General features: G+C 37.7%; 1 protein-coding gene and 1 pseudogene across 1 annotated transcript in view; one reads left to right on the plus strand and one right to left on the minus strand.

The window, feature by feature from the left end:
* The window catches only part of PRPF18 (pre-mRNA processing factor 18), a 58,431-nt gene extending 49,921 nt beyond the window's left edge, over nt 1-8,510 (minus strand). Inside the window, exon 1 of the mRNA XM_027838514.1 lies at nt 8,336-8,510. Coding sequence (XP_027694315.1) covers nt 8,336-8,401 — 66 coding nt within the window. The 5' untranslated portion in view covers nt 8,402-8,510. The remainder of the gene's footprint in view (nt 1-8,335) is intronic.
* Nucleotides 1,232-2,375, plus strand: LOC114025169 (annotated as a pseudogene).
* Nucleotides 8,511-23,341: the final 14,831 nt, after the last annotated feature.

Here is a 23,341-nt window from a genome sequence, read left to right on the forward strand (position 1 = left end):
ATATCTCATTTGATGCTCACAACAAACCTGCTCCTCCTAAACTCCTCCAGATGCTATAGATGGTCCAACCTTGTGTTGACTGCATCAGGTCATACTATAGAACCTCTTCAATGAGATTCACAGCCACCCATAAGAGCCTAACAATCCATTCAGGAAAAACCAAGTAAGGGAAAAAATCTTATTGTTCAAAGTATCATATACAGTTAAATGGCCTATCAGTCCATTAGTGAAAATATCTTGGAAGACTGTCTAGACAGACAACGAACTGTATTCCAAAGAAAAGATGAAGACATTGCGTTGTGTTGCTTTTGTGAAATTACACATGGTTGTCAACAACCCTAAGCTGTCTTGTTGAAACAAGACTCCACCTTTTTAACACCAACATTTCTTCCAGTAATGTCAAGTGGTTGGAACACCTGGAATACCACTAGCTTTTAAGAATCAAAACTGATCCAGAGGCCTTGTGATGGAAAATGCTATCCACATCCAAAGAAAGAACTATGGAAGTCAAATTACTATTTTTTTTCTCTTCTGTTGAGTTTTGTTTCCTCTTTTTGATGGTTCCTCCTATTGGTTTTAATTTTTACTTACAACATCACTAATGTGAAAATATGTTTAATATGAATATAAATGTATAGCCTATATCAGATTGTGTGCCATCTTGGGGATGGTGGTGGGGAGGAAGGGGGAGAAAAATTTTAAACTCAAAAGCATATGGAAGTGATTACTGATAAATCAAAATAAATTAATAAAAAAATCCAAAAAAAATCAAAACTGAGAAACCAAAAGAGCAAGAGTGACATAGATGATAGTCATCAATAAGCTGTAGCATATTACTGATGATAACCAGCAAACAAGAAGTGATATAAAAGGCATCCTAAGTGATGTCTGACCTGAAAAGGAGACAGACCAGCTGAAGAGCCAGAGTGAAGCGTAACTAATGAAGTCTGTATGTGCCATTGATATATAGGTAACGTTAAATGCCTTAGAGCAGGAGTACTTGACCTGTGGTCTATGAATTTGTGGACTTTTTTTTTATTTTGATAACTATTTTAATATAATTTATTTCCTGTGTAATCCTATGTATCTTACTTTATGCACTTAAAAATATTATTCTGGGCTGGGCAGTCCCGGGACGGGAAAGGGCCTGTCAGCTTGACCCGCCTCCTAACTAGCTCAGCCATGCTTCCCAGCTCAAGAGGCCCCATATCTCTGGATCTCCACCTCCACTATGGTGTGCTGTAGTTGCTTGCTCATGAGGAAGTATGGAAACTTCATGGATAATCTAAGACTCTTTGCAAGTGGAGAAGCTGGTGGAATTGGTTATCCTCAATTAGGTGGAGAAGGAGGCAAAGGTGGTGATGTCTGGGTTGGAGCCAAGAAAAGAACGAGCTTAAAAATAATTAAGGATAAATATCCCCAGAAACATTTTGTGGCAGGAGGAGCAAACAGTCAAATTAGTGCATTAAAGTGAGAGAAAGGCCTGCATTATGAAATATCTGTGTCTGTGGGTATTACAGTAACTGATGAGAGAGGCCAAATTATAGAAGAACTCAATAAAGGGGATGATAGAATTTTGAGAGCAAAAGGAGGACTTGGGGGTAATTTGCTTTCAAATTTCTTGCCATCCAAGGGCCAAAAAAGAATAATTCATCTTGATCTAAAGCTTATAGCTGACATGGGCCTTTTAGTATTTCCAAATGCTGGAAAATCATCTTTGCTAAGTAAAGTTTCCCATGAAAAACCCAAGATTGCAGATTATGCATTTTCAACATTAAAACCTCATTTGGGAAAGATTATGTATAGAGATTTCAAACAGGTATCTGTAGCTGATCTTCCAAGTTTAACAGAAGGAGGACATATGAACAAAGGAATAGGACATAAATTCCTCAACCACATAGAACAAACCAAACAGCTTCTTTCTGTTGTTGATGTCTCTGGGTTTCAGTTTTCTTCAAAAACTAAATTCAGATCTGCCTTTGAAACTGTAATATTGCTTACAAAGGAGCTGGAGCTATACAAAGAAGACCTTATGATGAAATCTTCACTACTTGCAGTTAATAAAATGGATTTACCAGATGCTGAAGAAAAATTCAGTGAACTTGTGAACCAACTACATAATCCTAAAGATTTTTCACATCTCTTTGAAAAAGATAGAATTCCAGGGAAAACTATGGCTTTCCAACATATCACCTCAATATCTGCACCAACAGGAGAAGGAATTGAAGAATTAAAGAACTAAGACAGATGAACAATCCAATCAGGAAAATAAAAAGTTCTCTAAAAAACAGTTGCTAAATTTACAGAATTCAAAATTATCACATGTTGATCCCTCATCGAAATATGCTAGAATGGAAATAACTGAATGTCATTAAAATGTTATTCATACTATTAATTAAATCAGATGACCTCAAAGATTCCTTCCTGCTCAATATGTGATCCTGTGATATTGACTGTTTTTATGGATGTACATGAAAGTATATTCCCAATTCTTTTGTTCTTTTCACATGCCACCTTTAAGAACCTTGTTTTTTATAGGGAGGTGGAGAGAAGTCAGCAGTTTGGAGTGACAAGAAATAAATTAAGCATTTACTTCCTAAGGTATTCAAGAAATGAGACATGTAATGAAATACACGGTCAGTCAGAAAATGTTAAAGTGTCTGTTACATGCCACTGGTCCGCACTACCAGTGTTTTTTCAGATTGTAAAAAATATATTTAAAATATTTTTAATAAAGAGTGTTCTTAGTGTTTTTTTTAAAAAATATATATTACCCTGAAAAGTGGTCTACAGGCTTCAGATTGTCAAAGGGGTCCATGGCACACACAAAAAAATGTTGAGAACCCCTAACACTGAGAAAGGCCCAAATATCACGAAAAGGCATATTAGTAGACAATTATGGGAAGACATAAAAAAAAAAAATGAAGAAGATAAGAAGGCAGGGAAGGGCTCTGATTCACAATGTTGAAGGTAATATCTACATGGATATAAACATAAGATCCACTTTAAAAAAAAATTAAGAAATTTCACAGAGTTATTGTGGGGAACACAAGAAATAATGTAAGTAAAGTGCTTTGTAATTGTAAGGCACGATAGAAATTAGCTATTATTATTGACAAAGATGTTAAATAATAAGGTAATCAACTGCAAAATAACATAATAAAAAGCACCACAGAAGGTCGGACAAAAGCAAATGAAGAGTAAAAGAAAAGCTAAGAGAACTGGAAATATCTAATAATTCTCTCAGCTGGAGTGTCTATTATATTTATTTATATATTTATATATATATACACACACACATACACACACACACACACACATATACTTATAACATTTAATACTTATAAATTAGCACTATAAATCAAAGATGCACATTATTCCCGGTGTTTCCTCTTTATTTCTTTTTTCTATTTTTCTTCCACCCTTTGTCCTTCCATATATCAGGTCTCTGTAACCTAAAACCTTACACCAATAAAGACAAAGCCTTTGTACAAATAACATTTTACTTCCTACTTGCCTCTATGAAGATATCCTCCAACCAAGTAAACATACTATAATTAGAGAATTAGTGATTTCAGGCAAAATTCTACCACAATAAAATCAGGCATGTGTAATAAGGGAGCTTAATAAAGGTCTCTCAATCTCTATTATAACTTCATTGAGTAGTTTCCATTTTAAGTATTAAAAGAAGAAAGCTAGGAGCAGCTAGGTGGCGCAGTGGATAGAGCACGGGCCCTGGAGTCAGGAGGACCTCAGTTCAAATCCAGCCTCAGACAAATAACATTCACTACCTGTGTGACTCTGTGCAAGTCACAACTGCCTCACCAAAAAAAAAAAGAGAGGAGGGATAAAAGGGAATCATTTAGCTCTGTCAACCAGTATATAAATTCTTTGAGTTTTTGCAAATCTAACCTCAACTTCAAAACCTAATGTAAGAGTAGGCACATAGCAGGTGCTCAATATATACTTACTGACTAATGTAAGAGGAGACATAGCGGAGAAGATAAGGGTAAAATGTGGCAGCTGAGTGTAAGATATTCTAATAAAGTAATCCTGAGGAATCAAGTAACCCCAATTCTCCATTTGAACCTTTAAAGGTCAAGACTCCAAGTTGGAGAAAAAAATGCTATACTGTCAAACAATCACAGAATCTTGAAATTAGACTCTGTTATCCAACCCAGACCTGACTATATCTTTTCTGCAAGTGATCATCCAGCTTTCACTTGAAGCTGTCCTGAGACCATTCTACTAAAGCAGTTAGCTCCTTGTGCTTGGAATGTTTTCCCTCCCCCTGCATACCTGTTGAATATCTACTCACCTTTGAAAACCCACCTGAAATGCTCCCATAGGAAGCCTCCCCTCATATCTGTCACTTTCCACTACCACCTCTATCACAACAATCTTGCCCCTTGAACCTCAAGTAAGAACTTTATTTTGCAATTCTCAAATATACTTATATTTTATATTACAGTTACCTATATCTATGTCTTGTCCTGAAATTCAACTTAGTTCCATGAGGGCAAGAAAGACTTACTTAAGACTTTGTATGTCTCCTAGCACAGTACTCAGCACATAGGAGGTACCTGGTAATTAGTGCTTAATGCTACTCTCTCCTAAATGTTCATAGGCCTCTGTAAAACAACAGAATATTCAATTAAAAACTCACAAACAATAAGAAAAGACAGACTACTTGGTACACGTTTAGAGACAATACCTAAAAATCCAAATTCTCCACATTTTTTTTTGTAGGAAGTGGAGGATAAGGGAAAGACAGTAACTGAAAACTTTAATTTTCAATATTCTCTAACTTATCAGTACTTTCCAATTTTCCATACATGGAGTGCATTTTTATTTACTGATTTGTAACTTTTAAAAATGTGTACTTAGAAACTGATTTATTAGGGTCAGGCCATTTTTCTAATTTTTGGAAAATAAAATCATTATGAAATATAAAACTCTCCTTCAAAATGCTGTCAATTCCAGTGAAATGGATATCTATAAACTTTAGAGACATAATTCTCTTTAAATTACTTGAACAAATATAAAATAACATTAAAAAGTCTTCCCTGATTACTCTATGCAATGTGATCTTGTATTCTATCCAAAAGGTATATCAAGATCACTTTCTATTCTTCTCTGCTGTCTAAAGTATTCTTAGCCTTTCCAGGAGCGATGAGCACACAAACTTTTCTTCAACATCAGGAGAAACCAACATAAAAGATCGTTTTTCAACAACAAGCATTTATCAAGTGCCTAGTATTTGTAAAGCACTATACAGGGAAGTGGTAATAAAAGGCAAAAAGAAAAACAGTCCCTGTACTCAAGATGCTTACATTTATTGTACTGGGGGTATACAAAATATATATGGATGGATAATTACAAGACAATCTGAAAAGGGAGAGAACATTAACAACTAGGGGGACAGAGAGGGCTTCAATTTGGATGCTTGTACTTGGACCCCACTTCCAAGATCATATTTCTCCCTAGCCTCAGAAACACTATCCTTGGCAGTTTCCTTCCAGTCCAAGGACCCTATTTCTGGCAATAATTCATGAGTGGGCCCAGTGAGGCAAACTATCCCTGTTACAAGAACAACCTGACCTCTGTAGAATTTCCCTTGTATGAACATGACTATCTTGTACCAACAGAACTATCAGGTACTGATGCCCAGTCATGTATACAATTCAGAGGTCAAGCTATAGACTTCAACTCCTGAAACTATCTTGTTACAGACATAACAGACCAAAAATATACCCTTCAGGAACCCTCTCTTCCCCCTTCCTCCCCGTGGTTTCCAGTAGTGAATAATATAGTTGTATGTTACCACCTAATTAGCATACTTGGCAAATAATCCACTACCTTTCCTAAATAAGCTTTAGCATCATTCCTGTTAGGTTGCAAATTCCTTAAGAAGCCCTGCCCACCATGGCAGGTTCCTTGAGAATCCTTGTCCACTGTATAGCATAACACTAAATCTTTGCCACCTCGACTTAGAGAATGCTTGAGTCCGTGAATTCCTTCCAGACGACCCTGTCCTGTACTCCAGTCCTTGAGGGGTCTCTACTTCTCTACAGCAACAGTGCCTGAGTGAAATCTTGAAGGTTACTAAGGATTCTAAAAGATTTAGATTCACAAAACTATAGTACAATCCAGCGGTACAAGACAAACCATGGTAAAGGAAAAGAGGCAAAAGATGAAAGATTATGTTTAGTGAAATGTAAGTAATTGAGTTTGACTAAAAGTTGGAAAATGCTCTCCAAGATCAAAAGTTGCAGAGAATGTTTCTTTATTTGATTATTAATAATTATTAATGCAATATATTAATGCAATCACATATTTAGTCTTTATCTCTACAGAGACAGTTTCAGTCCTTACAGAAGGAAGTATACAAAATAAGTCTACAGCCAAATACAAAGGGCTCCAATTGATAAAGTGGTTTGCATTTTATTCAAGTTATAAATAGGGAACCACTCAAACTTTTGAATTTGAGAGTGACATGATCAAATCTTAGCTTTAAAAAGATTATTTTGGCAACTGTGTGGAAGATGGATTGGAGAGAGGCCCAATAAGAATGTTATTACAATAGTCCAGGTGAAAGGTGATAAAGGTCTGAACTAGAAAGGTGCTTAGACTTTTCTAGAGTAAAGAGAAGTAGAACATAGTTGTGAAAGCAGTTGTAGAGGTGTATGACATCATTTGGGAACTGATGGGTTTATGTGTTGGGAGTGATCAGATCAACAAAAGAGAGTATAAAGAGAGAGAAGAGGGATCAGACAGACTGGGGGTGATCTGAATGGAAACATCACGAAAAAGCTAGGGAGGTGAGATAATCCAGAAAGAAAGGAGAGTCAAAAGTGTCAAAAGCAGCAGGTTGTTCCAGACAGATAACAGATCAAAGATCAATGGTTGAAAGGACCATCTAGCTCAATTCCCTCATTTTAAAGATGAAAACCTGAAGCCCAGAGAGATTGTGACTTGCTGTGAATCACACATATCAAGCATCAAAAGCAAGATTTTTACCTAGAATCATGCTCTTTTCACTGCATTAAGGAAGAAGGCTGAGAAAAAGCCAGCAGACTGAACACTTAAGGGGTCCTTGGTACACTCTGAGAAAGTTTAAGTTGAGTGGAGTCAGATTTCACTGGACTGAGAATTGAGTGGAAGGTGAAAAAATGAAGGAGACAAATATAGGTGCTTTTTTTTTCTTTCTTTCTTTCGGTTTGGGAAAGAAGTTGGGACCCAGGGCTACATAAGTAAATCAGAAGATGATTTCTCTCAACCCCACCTAAGAGTATACACAATCAGCACTCAGTTCCAAAAAGCATTATAAATGCAGAGTACTGGGCTGGGAGTTGAAAGACTCAGCTCTGGCCTTGGTACTAACTAGTCGTGGCAAATCATAACAAGTATTTTTATAGCACTTTAAAGTTTGGAAAGTACTTTCCGGACGTTATCTCCTTTGATCTCCAGAACTCTGTGAAGTAGACAACAACCCTTCGAAGATGGTTCTCCTATCTGTAAAAGGAAGTAGTTGAATCCTTCAACTCCAAAACTCCACATCCGTTTTAGGGTCTTTACTTTGTATTTTAATTCTGCTCTAATAAGATAACAGGTGCTCACGATGCATCCAAGTACAACAGTGACCCAAAACTGCAAGGAGAAGGGGGAGGGGATGGTAGGGGCGAGAAAACGCCAGCTAATTTTAAAATTCTATTACGTTACAAATATTTACAGATTACTTCCTCCTTGTGAGAGTAGTTACTTGTAACAATGTAAAACAGTTATGTAAAACAAATAATAGTGACCTCCTCTGAAAGTACATACAACTTTTCACATCTGTAACACCCAACCACTCTATTCTTTAAAAAATTAACAGAAAACTCTTCTCTCCCTCTCACTCTGTACCCCATTAAAAAAGAAAAAAATTATTTGTATTAATATTTGTAAAGCCAAATGTTTTGCAACTTGAGTCCGTCACGTCTCTGTAATGGATTAGCATGTTTCGAATCAAAGGCAGGTAGGTGACCCCACAAATAGAGCACAGGGCTTGGAGTCCAGAAGACCTGAAGACGCTATGTGGCTGTTATCCATAATAACAATTATGACTATTATTCTGAGTCTCAGTTTCCTCACTGGAGGTTGGACCTGGCCTCTAAGGCATCTTCCAGCTCGAAAGCTTTGTCCCTGTGAGGGATGTGGGTGTTCCTAGGACCCCTGCCCTCACCTCCCACGCAAGACGTTCAGGGGAAGAGCCAGGGGAGAAGGAGGTCCCCAAGGCTCTCCCCCGGCCACTATGCTCCCCATATCCCCCTCCCCCAGCCCGAACGCATCTCACCCCCAGTAGCTTCTTGTCCTCCAACAGCTGCCGCTTCCGAGAGATCTCCGACTTGAGGATATCCATCTCCCAGCCGCACTAGGGGGTCTCCGTCCCGAAAGCCTCCGCGACCCCGCCGAAGGACCTCCAAGCACCCAATTCAACGAAGAGCTAAGAAACACTGTCAACAACCGCCACTTCCGGCGGAAATTGATGGGCACGACTTGTGGAAGGGAGTGGCTAGAGCAAAGAAGGCACTAAGGACGCGGAGAGATGGCCTGGCCTCCGCGTGCAGCTCCTCCTGGTGGCGCCAAGAGGCATCACACAGAGCTCTTTAAATTGAGCACACATGAACAGATAGGCCAAAGCTGCAAGGTGCCTCAGACAACATCTAATTCAACCTCCTCTCTTTTTACAGAGGGGCAAACTGAGGCCTAAAGAAGTTAAGTGACCAGCCCAAAGTCACACTATGGTGTACTGTGTGCTAGCAAAAATTCAACTGGTTCTCCAGGAAAACAAAATGCATGCAAGGCACACTTTTAAGCTTACTCTTCACTATAAACATTTCTTCCATCACTTTCCTGAGTCTATACCAATAACAAAACAACAAATCAAGCTCTGCTCTGCAGTGTTTGCTGATTTCCTCTGAGGTGCAAATATAGTGAAAAATGTCACCAACACAAACCAGATTGAGATGTCTCCAGCCCAGTTCTTTATACTTGGAGGGAGCAGACATGGTCCAGTCCTTTGCTTTTGTCATCATAGGGAACTCCTAAAGTGGAAATTCTCTCCACTGATATAGATCAGCAATTCATTTGAAACTTAGATAGTGTATAAGACTTCCATAATCTTAGAGAGTTGCCTGAGAACACAAAGTCTTTATGGGATCTGCCCAGCTAGAAATATGGCTTGGGACAAGATTCTTCTGACTTTAGAACCAACCTTCTACCTACCATGCCAAGCTGATCTTTTTTTAAAGATAAATTATTTCTGCTTGGCCTGCTTTATTCAGGATAAAACTTCCTTGATACGCACTCTAGATTCTGTTATACAACATTACATATCATATACTGTAAAGCAGTGGTGTCAAATGCAGGGCTGGAGTGCCACCTGAACCAGATTAAAATGTAATCAGGAAATATTTAACAAAATAAATAAAAATACCCTAAAACACAGATAATGGTAATGTGTGGTTTTCTAAATCAAAAAGTGGCCTACAAGAATCCTTATGTCCAGTTTAGTGGCCCACGTTTCTATTTGAGTTTGATACCAGTGCTATGAAGAATATTGAGAGCAGGGATTGTTTCATCTTTTGTCTTTGCATCCCTAGCACGGTGCGTAATATATAGTGGGTGCTTAAAAGATGCTTGTTGATTGACCGACTAACACATATTCTATAATATTTGTATATGTGGTACAATAAAATTATTCCAAATACAACCTTGCACCTACCAAATTGACTAACATGACGGAAAAGTAAAATGACAAATGCTGGAGGGGATGTGGAAAAACAGATAAACTAACACATTGTTGGTGGAGCTGTGAATTGGTCCAACTCATTCTGGAGAAACATTTGGAACTATATTGAAAGGGCTATAAAACTGTGCATTACCCTTTGACTCAGCAATACTACTACTAGTTCTGTGTCCCAAAGATATCAAAGAAAAAGGAAAAAGAACTATATGTACAAAAATATTTATAGCAGCTCTTTTTATGGTAGCAAAGAATTGAGAGTTGAGGGGATGTCCATCAATTGGGGAAAAACTGAACAAGTTGTATATCATTGTGATGGAATACTATTGTGCTATAAGAAATGAGGAGAATGATAGTTTCAGAAAACCTGAGAAGACTTACATGAACTTATGCAAAGTGAAGTGAGCAAAACCAGAAGAACATTGTACACAGTGACAGCAACATTGTAATGATGATCAGCCATGAAATACTTAGCTACTCTAATCAATACAATGATCCAAGACAATTCCAAAGGACTCATGATGAAAAATGCTATCCATTTTCAGAGCACGAAGTGATGAACTCTGAGTGCAGATTGAAGCATACTTTTTCACTTACTTTATTTTTCTTGCTTTTGTTGTAACACAGCTAATATGGAAACATGTTTTGCACCAAAAACATAATATTTCATTCCAGAATCTCTCTTCCAGGCCCCCTGAAGGCACTACTTTGGCGTTGTCATCTATTTTACCAAAATGAGTTATTCTCCAGCAAGTAAGAAAAAGATATATAACACTTCTAACTCAGGATGAGGATAGAAGAAGAGGGAAATAAAGGATGTTCTAATTACTAATTTGTTATGACTATGTCATTTCAGGAACTAAATTAGCCTCTATCCTTCCAAACTAACATCATCCAATACTGATATATTTGCATTTTTTCACAAATTACTGCAGATATCCATTTTGACCATATAAAATAAAAAGTCCCTTGTGTTATCCAATCATCATTTGTACTTGACATTGAAGATCTCCCTTCGTACGTGAAGACGAAAGAGTCAAAGTGACTTCATAGAAGAACTGAATTACTTTTATAGGTTTATAGGTTTAAGTCAAATGAGTTGGTTAACAGTAGTCTACTACATGTCTAAAAGGAAAAAAAAGTATTCCTAATGTAAAAACACTTTAATGGGTGCTTGAGCTTATTAGCAAAATAGAGATCAACTATTCTAGTATAGAATCAAATAGAATGGTGAGATAGTCAAGTAAATCAGATCAAGTAGGTTAGAACAGAATCACAAAACCTCAGAATTCAAAAAGACCTCAAAGACCTCAAAAGACTTCAAGTCCAACCTATGGTTGAACAAGAATCCTCTTTAAAAATTGTTTTTAAAAATTGTTCTCTAGTCTTTGATCTAAAGACCTCTAATAAGGGGAAGGTTATTATCTCTTTTCTGGTGTTGGACAATTTGAATTTTTAGAAAGTTGGTTGGGATTTTTTTTTTTTTTTTGGCTTTGGTTTTGGTTTTTTTGCAGTCTTTCTGGGCTCACTCCTTACCTAGGCACTTGAGTTCCCAAGTCAGGTCCCACAGGGTGGCTGTTTACTATTCTCCTCAACATCCTAAGGGTAATCTTGAGGGGCTATTGTATCTAATACTTGGGTCCCCATTGATGTACTTCCCATTATTGGTCAGAATCAGTTATACTCTATTAGCTTTTAGAAAAGAGATTTATTGAGAAGGTCTAGCAAGAACAATGGTTATAAAAATAATTCTCTATATTGCCAGAGACACATTCTCTCATAAGGTCCTTGGGGAGAATAGGCTTAAATTTAAAGTACAACTGTACAGGGAACATCTATGACCAACCAGTACCTCCTGACTCCTGTACTTGGCAGTTCCTTTCTCCCTTTGTTGAGTCGTCATGAAGTTTCCCTTGGGGGTAGTTCTAGGCCTTTTTATAATTCATAGCCATAATTCATAGCTAAAACTTCTCTCTCTCACAAGAGGACCCAATCCCGGAAGCCAGCATTTATCTTGAGTGATTGTCTTTCCACATTATACTTAACCTTCTTATTTTTGTCTCAAGGATTCCTTTAAGACTCGGTTTAGGGGCAGCTAGGTGGCGCAGTGATAGAGTACCAGACCGGGAGTCAGGAGGACCTGAGTTCAAATGTGGTTTCAGACCAGACACTTGATGCTTAACTAGCTGTGTGACCAGGACAGGTCACTTAACCCTAATTGCCTTGCAAAAAAAAAAAAAGACAGCTCAAATTTCACCTTCTACGGGAGGCCTTTCCTATCCCCACTTGTCCTCCTAGTATGTTCTCTCTCATATTACACTTGATTTATACTGTATGCAACATGTATGTAAAAAGTTACTTGTAAGTTTTTTCCCCAATTAGAATGTAAGCTCCTTGAGAACAGGGGCCATTTTTTTTTGGCCTTCCTTTGTATCTTCAGCACTTAGGACAGTGCCTGGAACATAGCAAATAGTTAAAAAATGCTTGTTGACTGTCTGCAGGTGTTTCTTCTGTCATTGGCCACTACTATTCCATTGGTCGTTACTTCTGATTCCAGTTGTCATTGGGACCTCCGATAGCTCTGATTGATCTCCCAAACTCACATGGTTGCCTAATCACTCTCTTCTCAGAATACTCATTAATTTAAGATCAATAAATACAAAAGAAACAGAGGTACTATGTGCTTGTGCACACAAAAAAAAGGGGGGAAATAGGGCAGCTGCCTTTTCTTCACTTGGAAGCTCAAAGTAGTTCTTGCCTTAATCTCCATAAGAAGAAATTAATTTATATTTGAGCTTATTGGCAGAATAGAAATTCTCTCTTTCATGTGTGAATTCAATGTTAGTTTAACACCATCTAAGTCATTGGTTCTTCCATCTCCACATCCAATTAGGAGACGCTTGATCATCACACATTATCAATCCTTTGGTCATACAGGATTGCAAAATTCCATTTGTTGGATTAGAACCAGGCAGGGAATAGATGCACATCCTCTAGATAACCTACCAAGAAGCATGCCCATTTAGTCAGTCCCTCCCTGTTGTTTATTCATTTTTTTCAGTTGTGTCCAACTCTTTGTGACTTCTTTTGGAGTTTTCTTGACAGAGATACTAAAGTGCTTTGACATTTCCTTCTCCAACTCATTTTACAGATGAGGAAACTGTGGCAAACAGGGTTAAATGGCTTGTCCAGGGTCACACAGCTACTAAGTGTCTGAGGCTGAATTTGAACTCAAGTCTTCCTGACTCCAGGCCCAGAGCTATATCCACTGAGCCACTTAGCTGGCCAGTCCTTCCCTACTCTTCCATTGCAATTATATTGAACTGAAATCTGTCTCTTTGCAACTTCCAGCAATAGAAAACAAATCTAATCCCTCTTTCACATGACAGTCCTTTATATACTTGAAGACAGCTGTTATGTTCCCTCCTAAGTCTTCTCTTCTCCTAGCTAAACAAATTCAATTCCTTCAAATGGTTCTCCTATGGGAAAAAAAATGAACCTCATATGGCACAGTCTCATGGATTTAGACAGGTAAGGAACCTGAGAGATTGCGGCAAACCTCATTTTATAAATAAGTAAATTGAGGCTCAGAAGGGTTACAGCTAGCAAATGTCTGAGACTAGATTGAACCTCATGTCTTCCTGACTCCAAAATCTGCACTTTATCCATGAAACCACACTGGCTTCAGATGCTTGGGTGGTGAATTTGTTTTGCTTGACTATGCATATTTTTTATAAGATTTTTCTTTTGCAGTAGAGAGAGGAGTGAGAGGAAAAAAAGATTTGTGGTCAATCAAAAAAGTAAATTTAATTCAAAAATACAGTCTTGGGTGGTTTCAATAAGTTTTAAAAGTCAGATGAAATAACATTTTTCACTTCCTATATTGTCCTCTTAATACACACCAGGTCCTTCTCAGAGGTAGTACTTGTGGCCCTGAGTGTGGCCCAAACCAGATTAAAATATAGGTCCCATCTGATTTTAATGGGCTAATGTAGTCATAAAAAAAGAAATATATAAACATGTATGGTTTTCTAAGTCAATATACAGCCCACAAGGATCCTTATGTACAGTTTAGTGACCTGAATTTCTGTTAGATCTTGATACTACTAGTGTAACAGAAACAGTCCTAGACTGGGAGGTAGGACATAGGTTCTAGCACTGCTTCTCTGTTAGCTAGCTGTATGACCTTGGTGAAACCACTTAACCTCTCTGGGATTTATTTTCCTTGCCTGTATGATCCTCTCTAGCTCCAAAATTCTAAGTTAGAATATTGACCTATGGCCAGTAAGGGTGTTTTTTCTACGATTTCCTTAGATCAAGTTAGATTAGACCTATGGGAAGGGAGGGGGAAAGGGAGAGAAGGAAAGATTTGCAGAGAGGCACTAATAAAGTAACTAATATAGGCCCATTAGAACATCTCTTGACTCCAAAACAATTTTACCAACTCCTTTGTTTAGATTTACCTGATCAACTCATGTTTCAAGCTCCTTAAAAGAAAAGACACAGGTATTTTTTCTTTCATTTTTTTTATCTGTATCCTCAGTCCCTTAGCACAGCATCTGGCATATAATACAACATAATATATAATATAAATAGTATATATACATACATATACATAATCATATATGTATGTATGTATGTATACACACACACATTATATATATATATATATATATACATATATATATATATATATACATATATAAAATAAATAAGCTTTGTGGTCAAGACTTCTGACCTCCTCTGCATGTTCTCTTTCCTAACAGTGTCCTCCTTGTATTGTGGCATCCAGAACTTAACACAATAAGCCAGATGAAATCTGATGAAGGCAAAATAAAGCAAGAAAATCACCTCCTTATTCCTGGAAATTGTGTCTTTAAAAAAAAAATGCAGCCCAAACTCACATTTGCTTCTTTTTTTTTTTTTAAATTATTAAGGACTACAATTTTATTGGAGGTTTGGCCTTTTAAAAAATAATATTTTATTTTTCCCCAGTTTTTAACATAAGACAATTTTTAACATTCTTTTTTTTTTTTTTTTGAGGCAATTGGGGTTAAGTGACTTGCCCAGAGTCACACAGCTAGTAAGTATCTGAGGCCGGATTTGAGCTCAGGTCCTCCTGACTCCAGGGCCCATGCTCTATCCACCACCATGCCACCTAGTTGCTCCCTTAATATTAAATTTTTTTAAAAATTTTGAGTTCCAAATTTTATCTCCTCACCTCTCTTGTCTCTAAAACTGTAAGCAATTTGTTATAGGTTATGCATGTTCAATCATGCAAAACATATTATATAAGTCATGTTGGATCACATTTGCTTTTTTGGCAACTCTCTTACATCACTGAGTCCTCTTCAGCTTACAATTCACTAAAAACCCTCAGATCTTTTTTTTTTAAGCTGCTATCTAACCATGCCTCCTCCATCTCGTACTTGTATAATCAATTTTTTGAACTCAAGGGTAGGACTTTACATTTGTTGCTTTTAAATTTCATATTAGATTTACTAAACCCAGTGTTCTAGCCTGTAAAAAATCTTTTTGAATCCTGACTCTGTCATTCTACATATTAAATATCTCTCCCAGTTTTATGTCATTTGTAAATCAGATAAACATGCCATCTATGTCTTAATCCAATTGATTAAAAAAAAAAAGTTAAAGAACAAAGGACCAAGTACAAAGCTCTGGGCCACTCTACCAGCAACTTTCTCCCAAGGTGACAAGAACCCAGTTAATGATTCCTCTTAACTTTACATTACCTTATAGTGATAACTGAGGTTTTGTGTTCCTGAAACTATTCTTACAGCCATAATACATTTTTATATTCATCATCTCTCACCTGTCTTTGCTTCCATCTCCTTTACAAATCTTTTAAAAATTTAAGTAGGTTAGTGAAATCCTTGTACATCAACAATGATTCCTTCAGACAACTTTCATTTTTCCTTCTCATTGTAATTGTTTCCCTGTGTCCTCAGAATTTCATGCTGGGATGGCTTCTCCTATAGAATGTTGGTTCATGGGATCCTCCCTATTCTTCCTCTGAACCCACTGAAATCTGCTGTGCCCGAAGCAAAGGTGCACATCAGACTCTGATTAGCTTTCCTGTTTTCTATCACAAACTCTGTGAGGGAGTGGTCACTTTCCACCAAAGTTCTCATCATTTCCAAAGTAGAAACAAATCCTACCATTTTACCAAGAATCAGATTCACAATAGAAAATTTCCTCATTGGTTCCTCCACTTTTTGAAAGATGAAATTACCATTAAAGCAAGTCAAGAAGTTATTAGCTACTTAGCTACAGAGCCCCTTCCAATATCTTGGTAATTGAAGAGGCCTGTGACTCCTACTACTATCATGTCTCTTTGCTAATCTTGCTATCTATTTCCTGATATTTATTTATGTCTATATCATATCCCCTTAATATTTTTAATTTCTTTAGGGGCAGGAAATGTTTTGTAGCATCTGGCCTTCCTCACATCTGTACCCCACTAAATGATTTCCTAGGTTTGAGGTATACTTGTGTGTGTGTGTGTGTGTGTGTGTGTGTGTGTGTGTGTGTGTCCACACAAGATCATATTGCACAAGCCTCCACCAATGCTGGGTACAACTAGAGGGTAGTTGTTTTCCATTTTCGAAGAGGATCAATGATATCAGGAGGATGATGTCTTGATTCACACGTGAATTGTATTTAAGTGAGGCAGTGTTGTGGAAAATTGTCAGCCTCATTCTCTCTTCCAGAGTCATGGAAGTCCAATGGCAAGACAAAAGTCAAGACAACTGGTGATGGCCTGGGATGCAGTGGATGATCTTGGTGTGCTCGATGTCTAACTAAGCTGTAACTACTTCACAGCTCCTACTTCAGCAGCCTTTATGGCTGCTGGAATAAATTGTTCTCATCTGCCCATTCTGCTAGGGGAAATCTTCATAGGCTTAGTGTAGATATCTCCCTAACTAACCAATGGATTTGAGGCCTGTCAGTTACACCCAACCTGGTTTAACCCACCTGCTGAGATGGTTTTACTGAGCCGCGGCCACTGAACATGCTACAGCTTTTTGGAGCCACGAGTGAAAGGCTTTACTTTAAAGCAAAAGACAAATAATTGATAATTTAGCAAGATATACCAATAAAGGCATGGTTCCCATACACCCTGAAGTGCACTCTCCCACATATCACCACTGGGGGGACTCTATAAGCCATAGGATACAGTGATGAGTCACACATGTAGGGGACACATTGCTGATTCACCCCTTAGATGCATCAGCGTCACTGGCATCCTCTATGCATGTACTTGCCCATCTGCTTTCTCTTCTGATCTGGGCTCTGCTGCAGCCCCATTATTTATGCTATGCTAATTATCACTGGACACCTTCACTGAGAACCTTTCTGTTAAGGCAGCACCTTTGCTGTTGAGGTTACTGCCTTTTGCTCTCTGCTGCCATCTGCTGGCCTTTGGCTACTATGAAGCTTCTTTCCCCACATTAACATGGGTCTTCAACTTTCTCATCTTCATAGCTTCAAGGAGTCAGCTTGAGGTCTTATGGGATGTAATATCCAAGCAGCTAGCTAAAGAAAACTTTATAATCTCCACGTCTCTCTATTGAACTGACTTCTCCCATGTCTTTTAAATGGTTTCAGTCTGTTTCTATCAGAATTATGGTGAGAAGTATTCAATATTCAAATCTGTGATATTATCAATTTGGCTGTTCCTTCCAATAACTGCAGGGCACAACTCATCTTGTGTGAGTCTTGCCTGTTTCCTTTATTTATTTACTTGTCATAGGATGTCCAGTCAATAAGCTATGAACTTCCCTCCCTTTCTACTGACACTAGGAGGACACCAGTGGAACGCTTGTGCCCATTTATTATCCCTCAACCTGGCTACAGGACCAACCTAGCTTTTTTTGCTCATATAGTTCTCTGATGATATTCTTAACTCTAGTTCTTCTTCCAAGTGTCATATTCTATTATAAAATATATGATATTAATATAGAAATATATAATATTATATATGCTGCATATATTATACATGTATTATAACATTAGATGCGCACTTAACACAGTGTCTGGCACATTTGTTATTCAATCAATCAGTCGTGTCTGACTCTTCATGACCCTATGAACCATGCTGTCCATGGGGTTTTCTTAGCAAAGATACTGGAGTGGTTTGCCACTTCATTCTCCAGTGGATTAAGGCAAACATAGGTTACCTGACTTGCTCAGAGTCACAGAACTAGTCAGTGTCTGAGGCTGGATTTGAACTCAGGTTCTCCTGACTCCAGGCTCAACACTCTATCCACTAAGGCATCTAGCTGCCCCTTGTCTAATACATATTAGGTGCTTAATAAACATTGATTGATTGATAGGATAGGATATTCCCAAGGTAGTTGGTGGTACAATGTATACAGGATTCCTGGAATTAGAAGACCTGAATTGAAATTTGGCCTTAGATATTTACTATCTGTGTGACCCTGAACAAGTCACTTAACCTCTTTTTGCCTCAATTTCCACAACTGTAAAACAGGGATAAAAATAGCATCTCCCTTCAGCATTATTATGAGATTCAAATGAGATATTTTTAAAGATCTTAGTACACAGTTGGCAGTACATAAATGCTTGTCTTCATTATATTATATGATAAGACATTATATAACACTATGCTTCATTACATTTATCATAAGCTCCAGCTTGCTCATATCCTCTATGTGACTCACCATTGCCCTCTTTATGACTGTTAAAAAGTGAAAACTTTTTTGACCAGTATTGTTCCAGCCCCCAGGTTCCAAGTATACCAAGACTAGTAAGCCCAGAGCCTGGACACTAACCCTGTTCAGCCTCTGGTTAGAGTAGCACATTTAGGGTTAATTTCCCTACTTCCCTGCCTGTCATTCCTCACTCCTTATTAGGTAATTTAGAAAATACCCTCATTTTACTGGTTCTATAGACAACAAGTTGATCTCCTATTGGCATCACAATGCCTCCTATCTAAGTATGAGCCCTAAGGGGCACTGGGCTAGCCCCTTCTATGTGTTGCCCATTGTGGGCATGGAGGCTACACACTAATACTGACCAGAAAAGTAGCTATTCTCTTCCCCTCATCAGTAGCAATAAACTTTGTTAAAAGCTATCTCTGTGTGATCTGTCTCCTGTCATCTGAACTTCCTGACCTACCATTTTTAATTCCTCGTAGCCTGTAGTGTCCTCTGAATCTAAGCCATACAGCAACACTGGTTAATATTAAAAAGATGAGCCTTTTTTTTCCTGGGGAAATTTAGGGGTCATTAAAGAGGCTTTGCAATTTTTTTTTTTTGGCTAGGCAATGAGGTTAAGTGACTTGCCCAGGGTCACACAGCTAGTAAGTGTTATGTTTCTAAGGTCAAATTTGAACTCAGGTCCTCCTGAATCCAGGGCCAGTACTCTATCCACTGTGCCAACTAGCTGCCCTAGTTGGTGATTTTCTAAAGGCACTGCATCTCATTCATCTTCTCTTGCTTAATTCTGGAATCTATTCATTTGCGCCTTCTGTCATGTGTATGTATGTAAATATATATACATACATTTATACACATATGAACATGTATATATGTATATGGACAAGTTCTATAGATTATACATTTAACTTCATGTCACAATTTGGGCAATAAATATTTTTCATCCACTTGGCTTTTCCTATGTATATGGTTAGACTAAACTCTTTTGAGTGATTTTAGATTTCTTCCAATAGGTTCTACAATGTTGCAGGACTTAATGCAACCAGCACGATGTCATTTCTAAATAGTAATATCTGGAAGATATCACTGTCCATATAAAACCTCTCTTCAACTTGGATTCTGTGTTAAATCTCTTCCATTATAATGGCAAACAAATATCTTTGTCTAACATCAAACAGTCACCTAATTAACTAAATAGCCAGGTAGCACAGTGGATAGAGTGCCAGGTGTGAAGTCAGAAAGTCTTCTTCCTGTTCAAATCTGGCCTCAAACACCTACTAACTCTGTGGCCCTGGGCAAGTCACTTAACTCTGTTTACCTGAGTTCATCATCTGTAAAATGAGCTGGAGAAGGAAATGGCAAACTACTCTAGTATCTTTGCCAAGAAAACCCCAAATGGGGTCACAGAGAGTAAGAAATGACTGAAGTGACTGAACTATAACAACAGCACCTAGACAGACAGATAGATAAAATCATAAGAAATGAAATTGATTATATTTTAACATATCAGAAACAACACATTACTGATGGGGAAGTCATTTTAGAGTCAGTTGTTAAGAGCACAGATCAAAATTAATACAAAGGGGGGGCAGCTAGGTGGCACAGTGGATAGAGCACTGGCCCTGGAGTCAGGAGGACCTGAGTTCAAATCTGGCCTCAGTAACATAATACTTACTAGCTGTGTGACCCTGGGTAAGTCACTTAACCCCTACTGCCTAGCGAAAAACAACAACAAAATTAATACGAAGTTAGAAGAATAAAAAGGAGAAAAGAGATAAGGCATGCAATTGAAATAACTAAATCATAATCTAGTCAAACTATTTATGGACAATAAAATGGATAATGGATGGAAGAAAGGCCATAGAAACAGACAATAATAATTTCAGATAGTTGTTAACGGATGTAAATAATTTGTCATAACAAGGAGACCAAAAGATGTTGAAAACACTTTAGTTAGCACATGATTAACAAACTGCTGAGCAAATCAGTCAATCAATCAAGTATTTATTAACCTCCTGCCTTGTGTTAGGTACTGTGTTAAATGAAGAGAGATAGCAGCCAAAGTCAACACTAGTTTAGAATATAAACTTTTAAAAAAATCTCATGGAAAAGAATAATAGAAGATTATGAATATCATCTCATGGAAAAGTGGAAAGAAAAAAAAGAAAAAGTGGAAAGTAGAAGAGGATAAGATTAATTTAAATAATATTTTATGAGAAACAACAAACTAAGTTATTACAAGAGCCTTCAATGATAAAAATGAAAGGACAACAAAAGGAAAATGAAAACAATCCACAAAAGGTATTTATAAGAAAATTATTCCACCATCAAAGACAGAAGAGATACCACCCTCAGTCTCTAGCTTCACAATCGCAGATTTACTTATAATGGAGATAAAATTTCTCTAAAAAAATAAAGATGGGAAAAGTAGTTGGATTACACAAAAAAAAGAGATCCATGCTGGAGGCAACACAATTGTGAAGGCATCAAATGATCCATTCAGAAGGTATATCGGAAGGAAGTGAAGATACTAAACATGTAGGAAAGAAATCTTAGACCTTCCTAATACTGAAAAAGGTAATTGATAGTAGCAACTAACAACCTGCATGCCCTAATTCCCCATATTAAAAAAAAAATTATTAGAATCTCTTCACACTGGCCTCTTTGCTGTTCCTCAAACAAGACACTCATCTCCTAATTCTGGGCATTTTCACTGGCTGTTGGCCATGCCTGGAATGTTCTCCCTCCTCATTTCTGCCTCCTGACTTTGCTAGCTTTTTTCAAGTTCCAGCTAAAATTTCATCTTCTACAAGAAGCTTTTCCCAGTTCCCCTTAATTTTAATTCCTCTTTCTGTTGTTTATTTCCAAGTAATTCTGTATATAACTTGCTTGATTGCACAGAGTTCTTTGTATGATATTTCTCTCATTAGATTGTGAGTTTCTTAAGAGCAGGTACTGAATTTTTGTCTTTCTTTCGTAACCCCAAAACTTATCATAGTGCTTGGCATGTCATAAGTGCTTAATAAATGTTTATAAATTGAATGACTGACTGAAGGATATTAGTAGGGAACAAGAAGATTTTCAGAATTGATATTCCACAGTGAGATCATATCTTTACTGTCACATAACTTACTGAAAGGTGGACAAAATACAAAACCCTGCTGTGCTTCCTTTTTTATTATAAAAAGCATACAATTTGGTAGAATTTCAGGCTCTCTTCCAACAAAGTGTCTCCCATCCACACATCAAAATCATTCAAGATTCCTAGAAAAATAATAGATAACTTTGACACTCTGATGATAAATAAGGTGAGAAATTTGTCAGAAACTTTTTTTTTTTAATTTCCTATCATATACCTAACCCAACCCTAGGCCTACCCTACCCATTTCCCTAAACCAGGGGTGGGGAACCTGCGGCCTTGAGGCCACATGTGGCCCTCTAGGTCCTCGGGTTTGGCCTTTTGACTGAATCCAAGTTTTACAGAACAAATCCTTTTAAGAAGATTTATTCTGTTAAGTTTGGATTCAGTCAAAGGGCCACACTTGAGGACCTAGAGGGCCATATGTGACCTCATGGCCACAGGTTCCCCACTCCTGTCCTAAACCCTAACCCTGATTTATCCCTTCTCCAACTTATTTTCCACATCTCTGCAATGAGTCTTAGATGGATACTACTGCAGGACAATGACCTGGGACCAGAATTGAAAAGGCAGAGACAAGCTTGACTGGATTTGGGAAATTAAGTATTTCTTTTAAAGACTCCCAGCTATCTCCCTGAAACAAAGTTTCACCTTTTTAAACATCCCTATTCTTCCAGGGATACTACAAGGCTCTGGGTCATGGGATATAACAGTAACAAAAAGATGAAAGTCACAAATCATTCAAGGGCAATTCAAAGACACATAGTGAACATGAGTAAAAAAAAAATCTGTATCTATGTAGATATAGATAATTTTTAGAAGAGAATAGTGATTTCACCAGTGTGGTGAATTGCTTTCCATCAATGTAGGTAGGCAATTCTATTACTTCTAGTCTTTGAGATACACCTGAAGACCCTGAAAGGTAATTGCCTTACCCACAATCACAGAGCAACATGTCAGAAGCAAGACTTCAAGTCTGACTCCACGCTAGCCCTCTATGCCATCCTTCATCATATTGTCAGCCAGGTATTTTGCAGGAGAAAAGTATCAATGATATTAACAGTGAAATGCATTCCTATATGCCTTAGGAGCCAGTATGGTGCAGCAGAACATTCACAGTGTCTACAAGTAGAGGTCTAAATTTCATCTCTGATACTACCTGGTGACCCTGGGCAAGTCACTACCAAGTTAACTACCATGGGTGTTGTGGACCAAGATTTTAGTAGAACTGAGATGTCTTTAGTTAAGCCTCACACTTGGTATTATGAGACAAGTTTTTGTGGAGCAGACCTGCAGCACTTAGAATTAACTTTGCCCCCAGGTGGACTGACCCAACTGTGGGTCCACTGGAAAGGAATATATGAAGACAGCTTTCAAAATGGTAGAGAGCTCCTGATGCCCTAGGGATCTACTTGTGCCAACTACTTTTATCTCCTTAAGAGTGGATTTTATCTGCTTATTGACTGACTGATTGACTGACTGATTTTACCACCTTGTGGATTGCTTTTATCTGTAAATTACTGAATATGTTTTTATTAAAAATACTATTCATTTGAATCTACAGGCTCTGAGTTATCCATTGCACCAGATATGGAACTATGACCAGCAGACTGGGCATTAGTTTCCTCATCTATAACATGAGAGGCTTGTCCCTGATAGCCTCTGACGTCCTTTTATGCTCTATATCAATGATCTTCGTACACCACTATTATT

The sequence above is a fragment of the Vombatus ursinus genome, unplaced genomic scaffold (genome assembly GCF_900497805.2).
Source record: "Vombatus ursinus unplaced genomic scaffold, bare-nosed wombat genome assembly UNPS02014830.1, whole genome shotgun sequence".
Taxonomy (NCBI): domain Eukaryota; kingdom Metazoa; phylum Chordata; class Mammalia; order Diprotodontia; family Vombatidae; genus Vombatus; species Vombatus ursinus.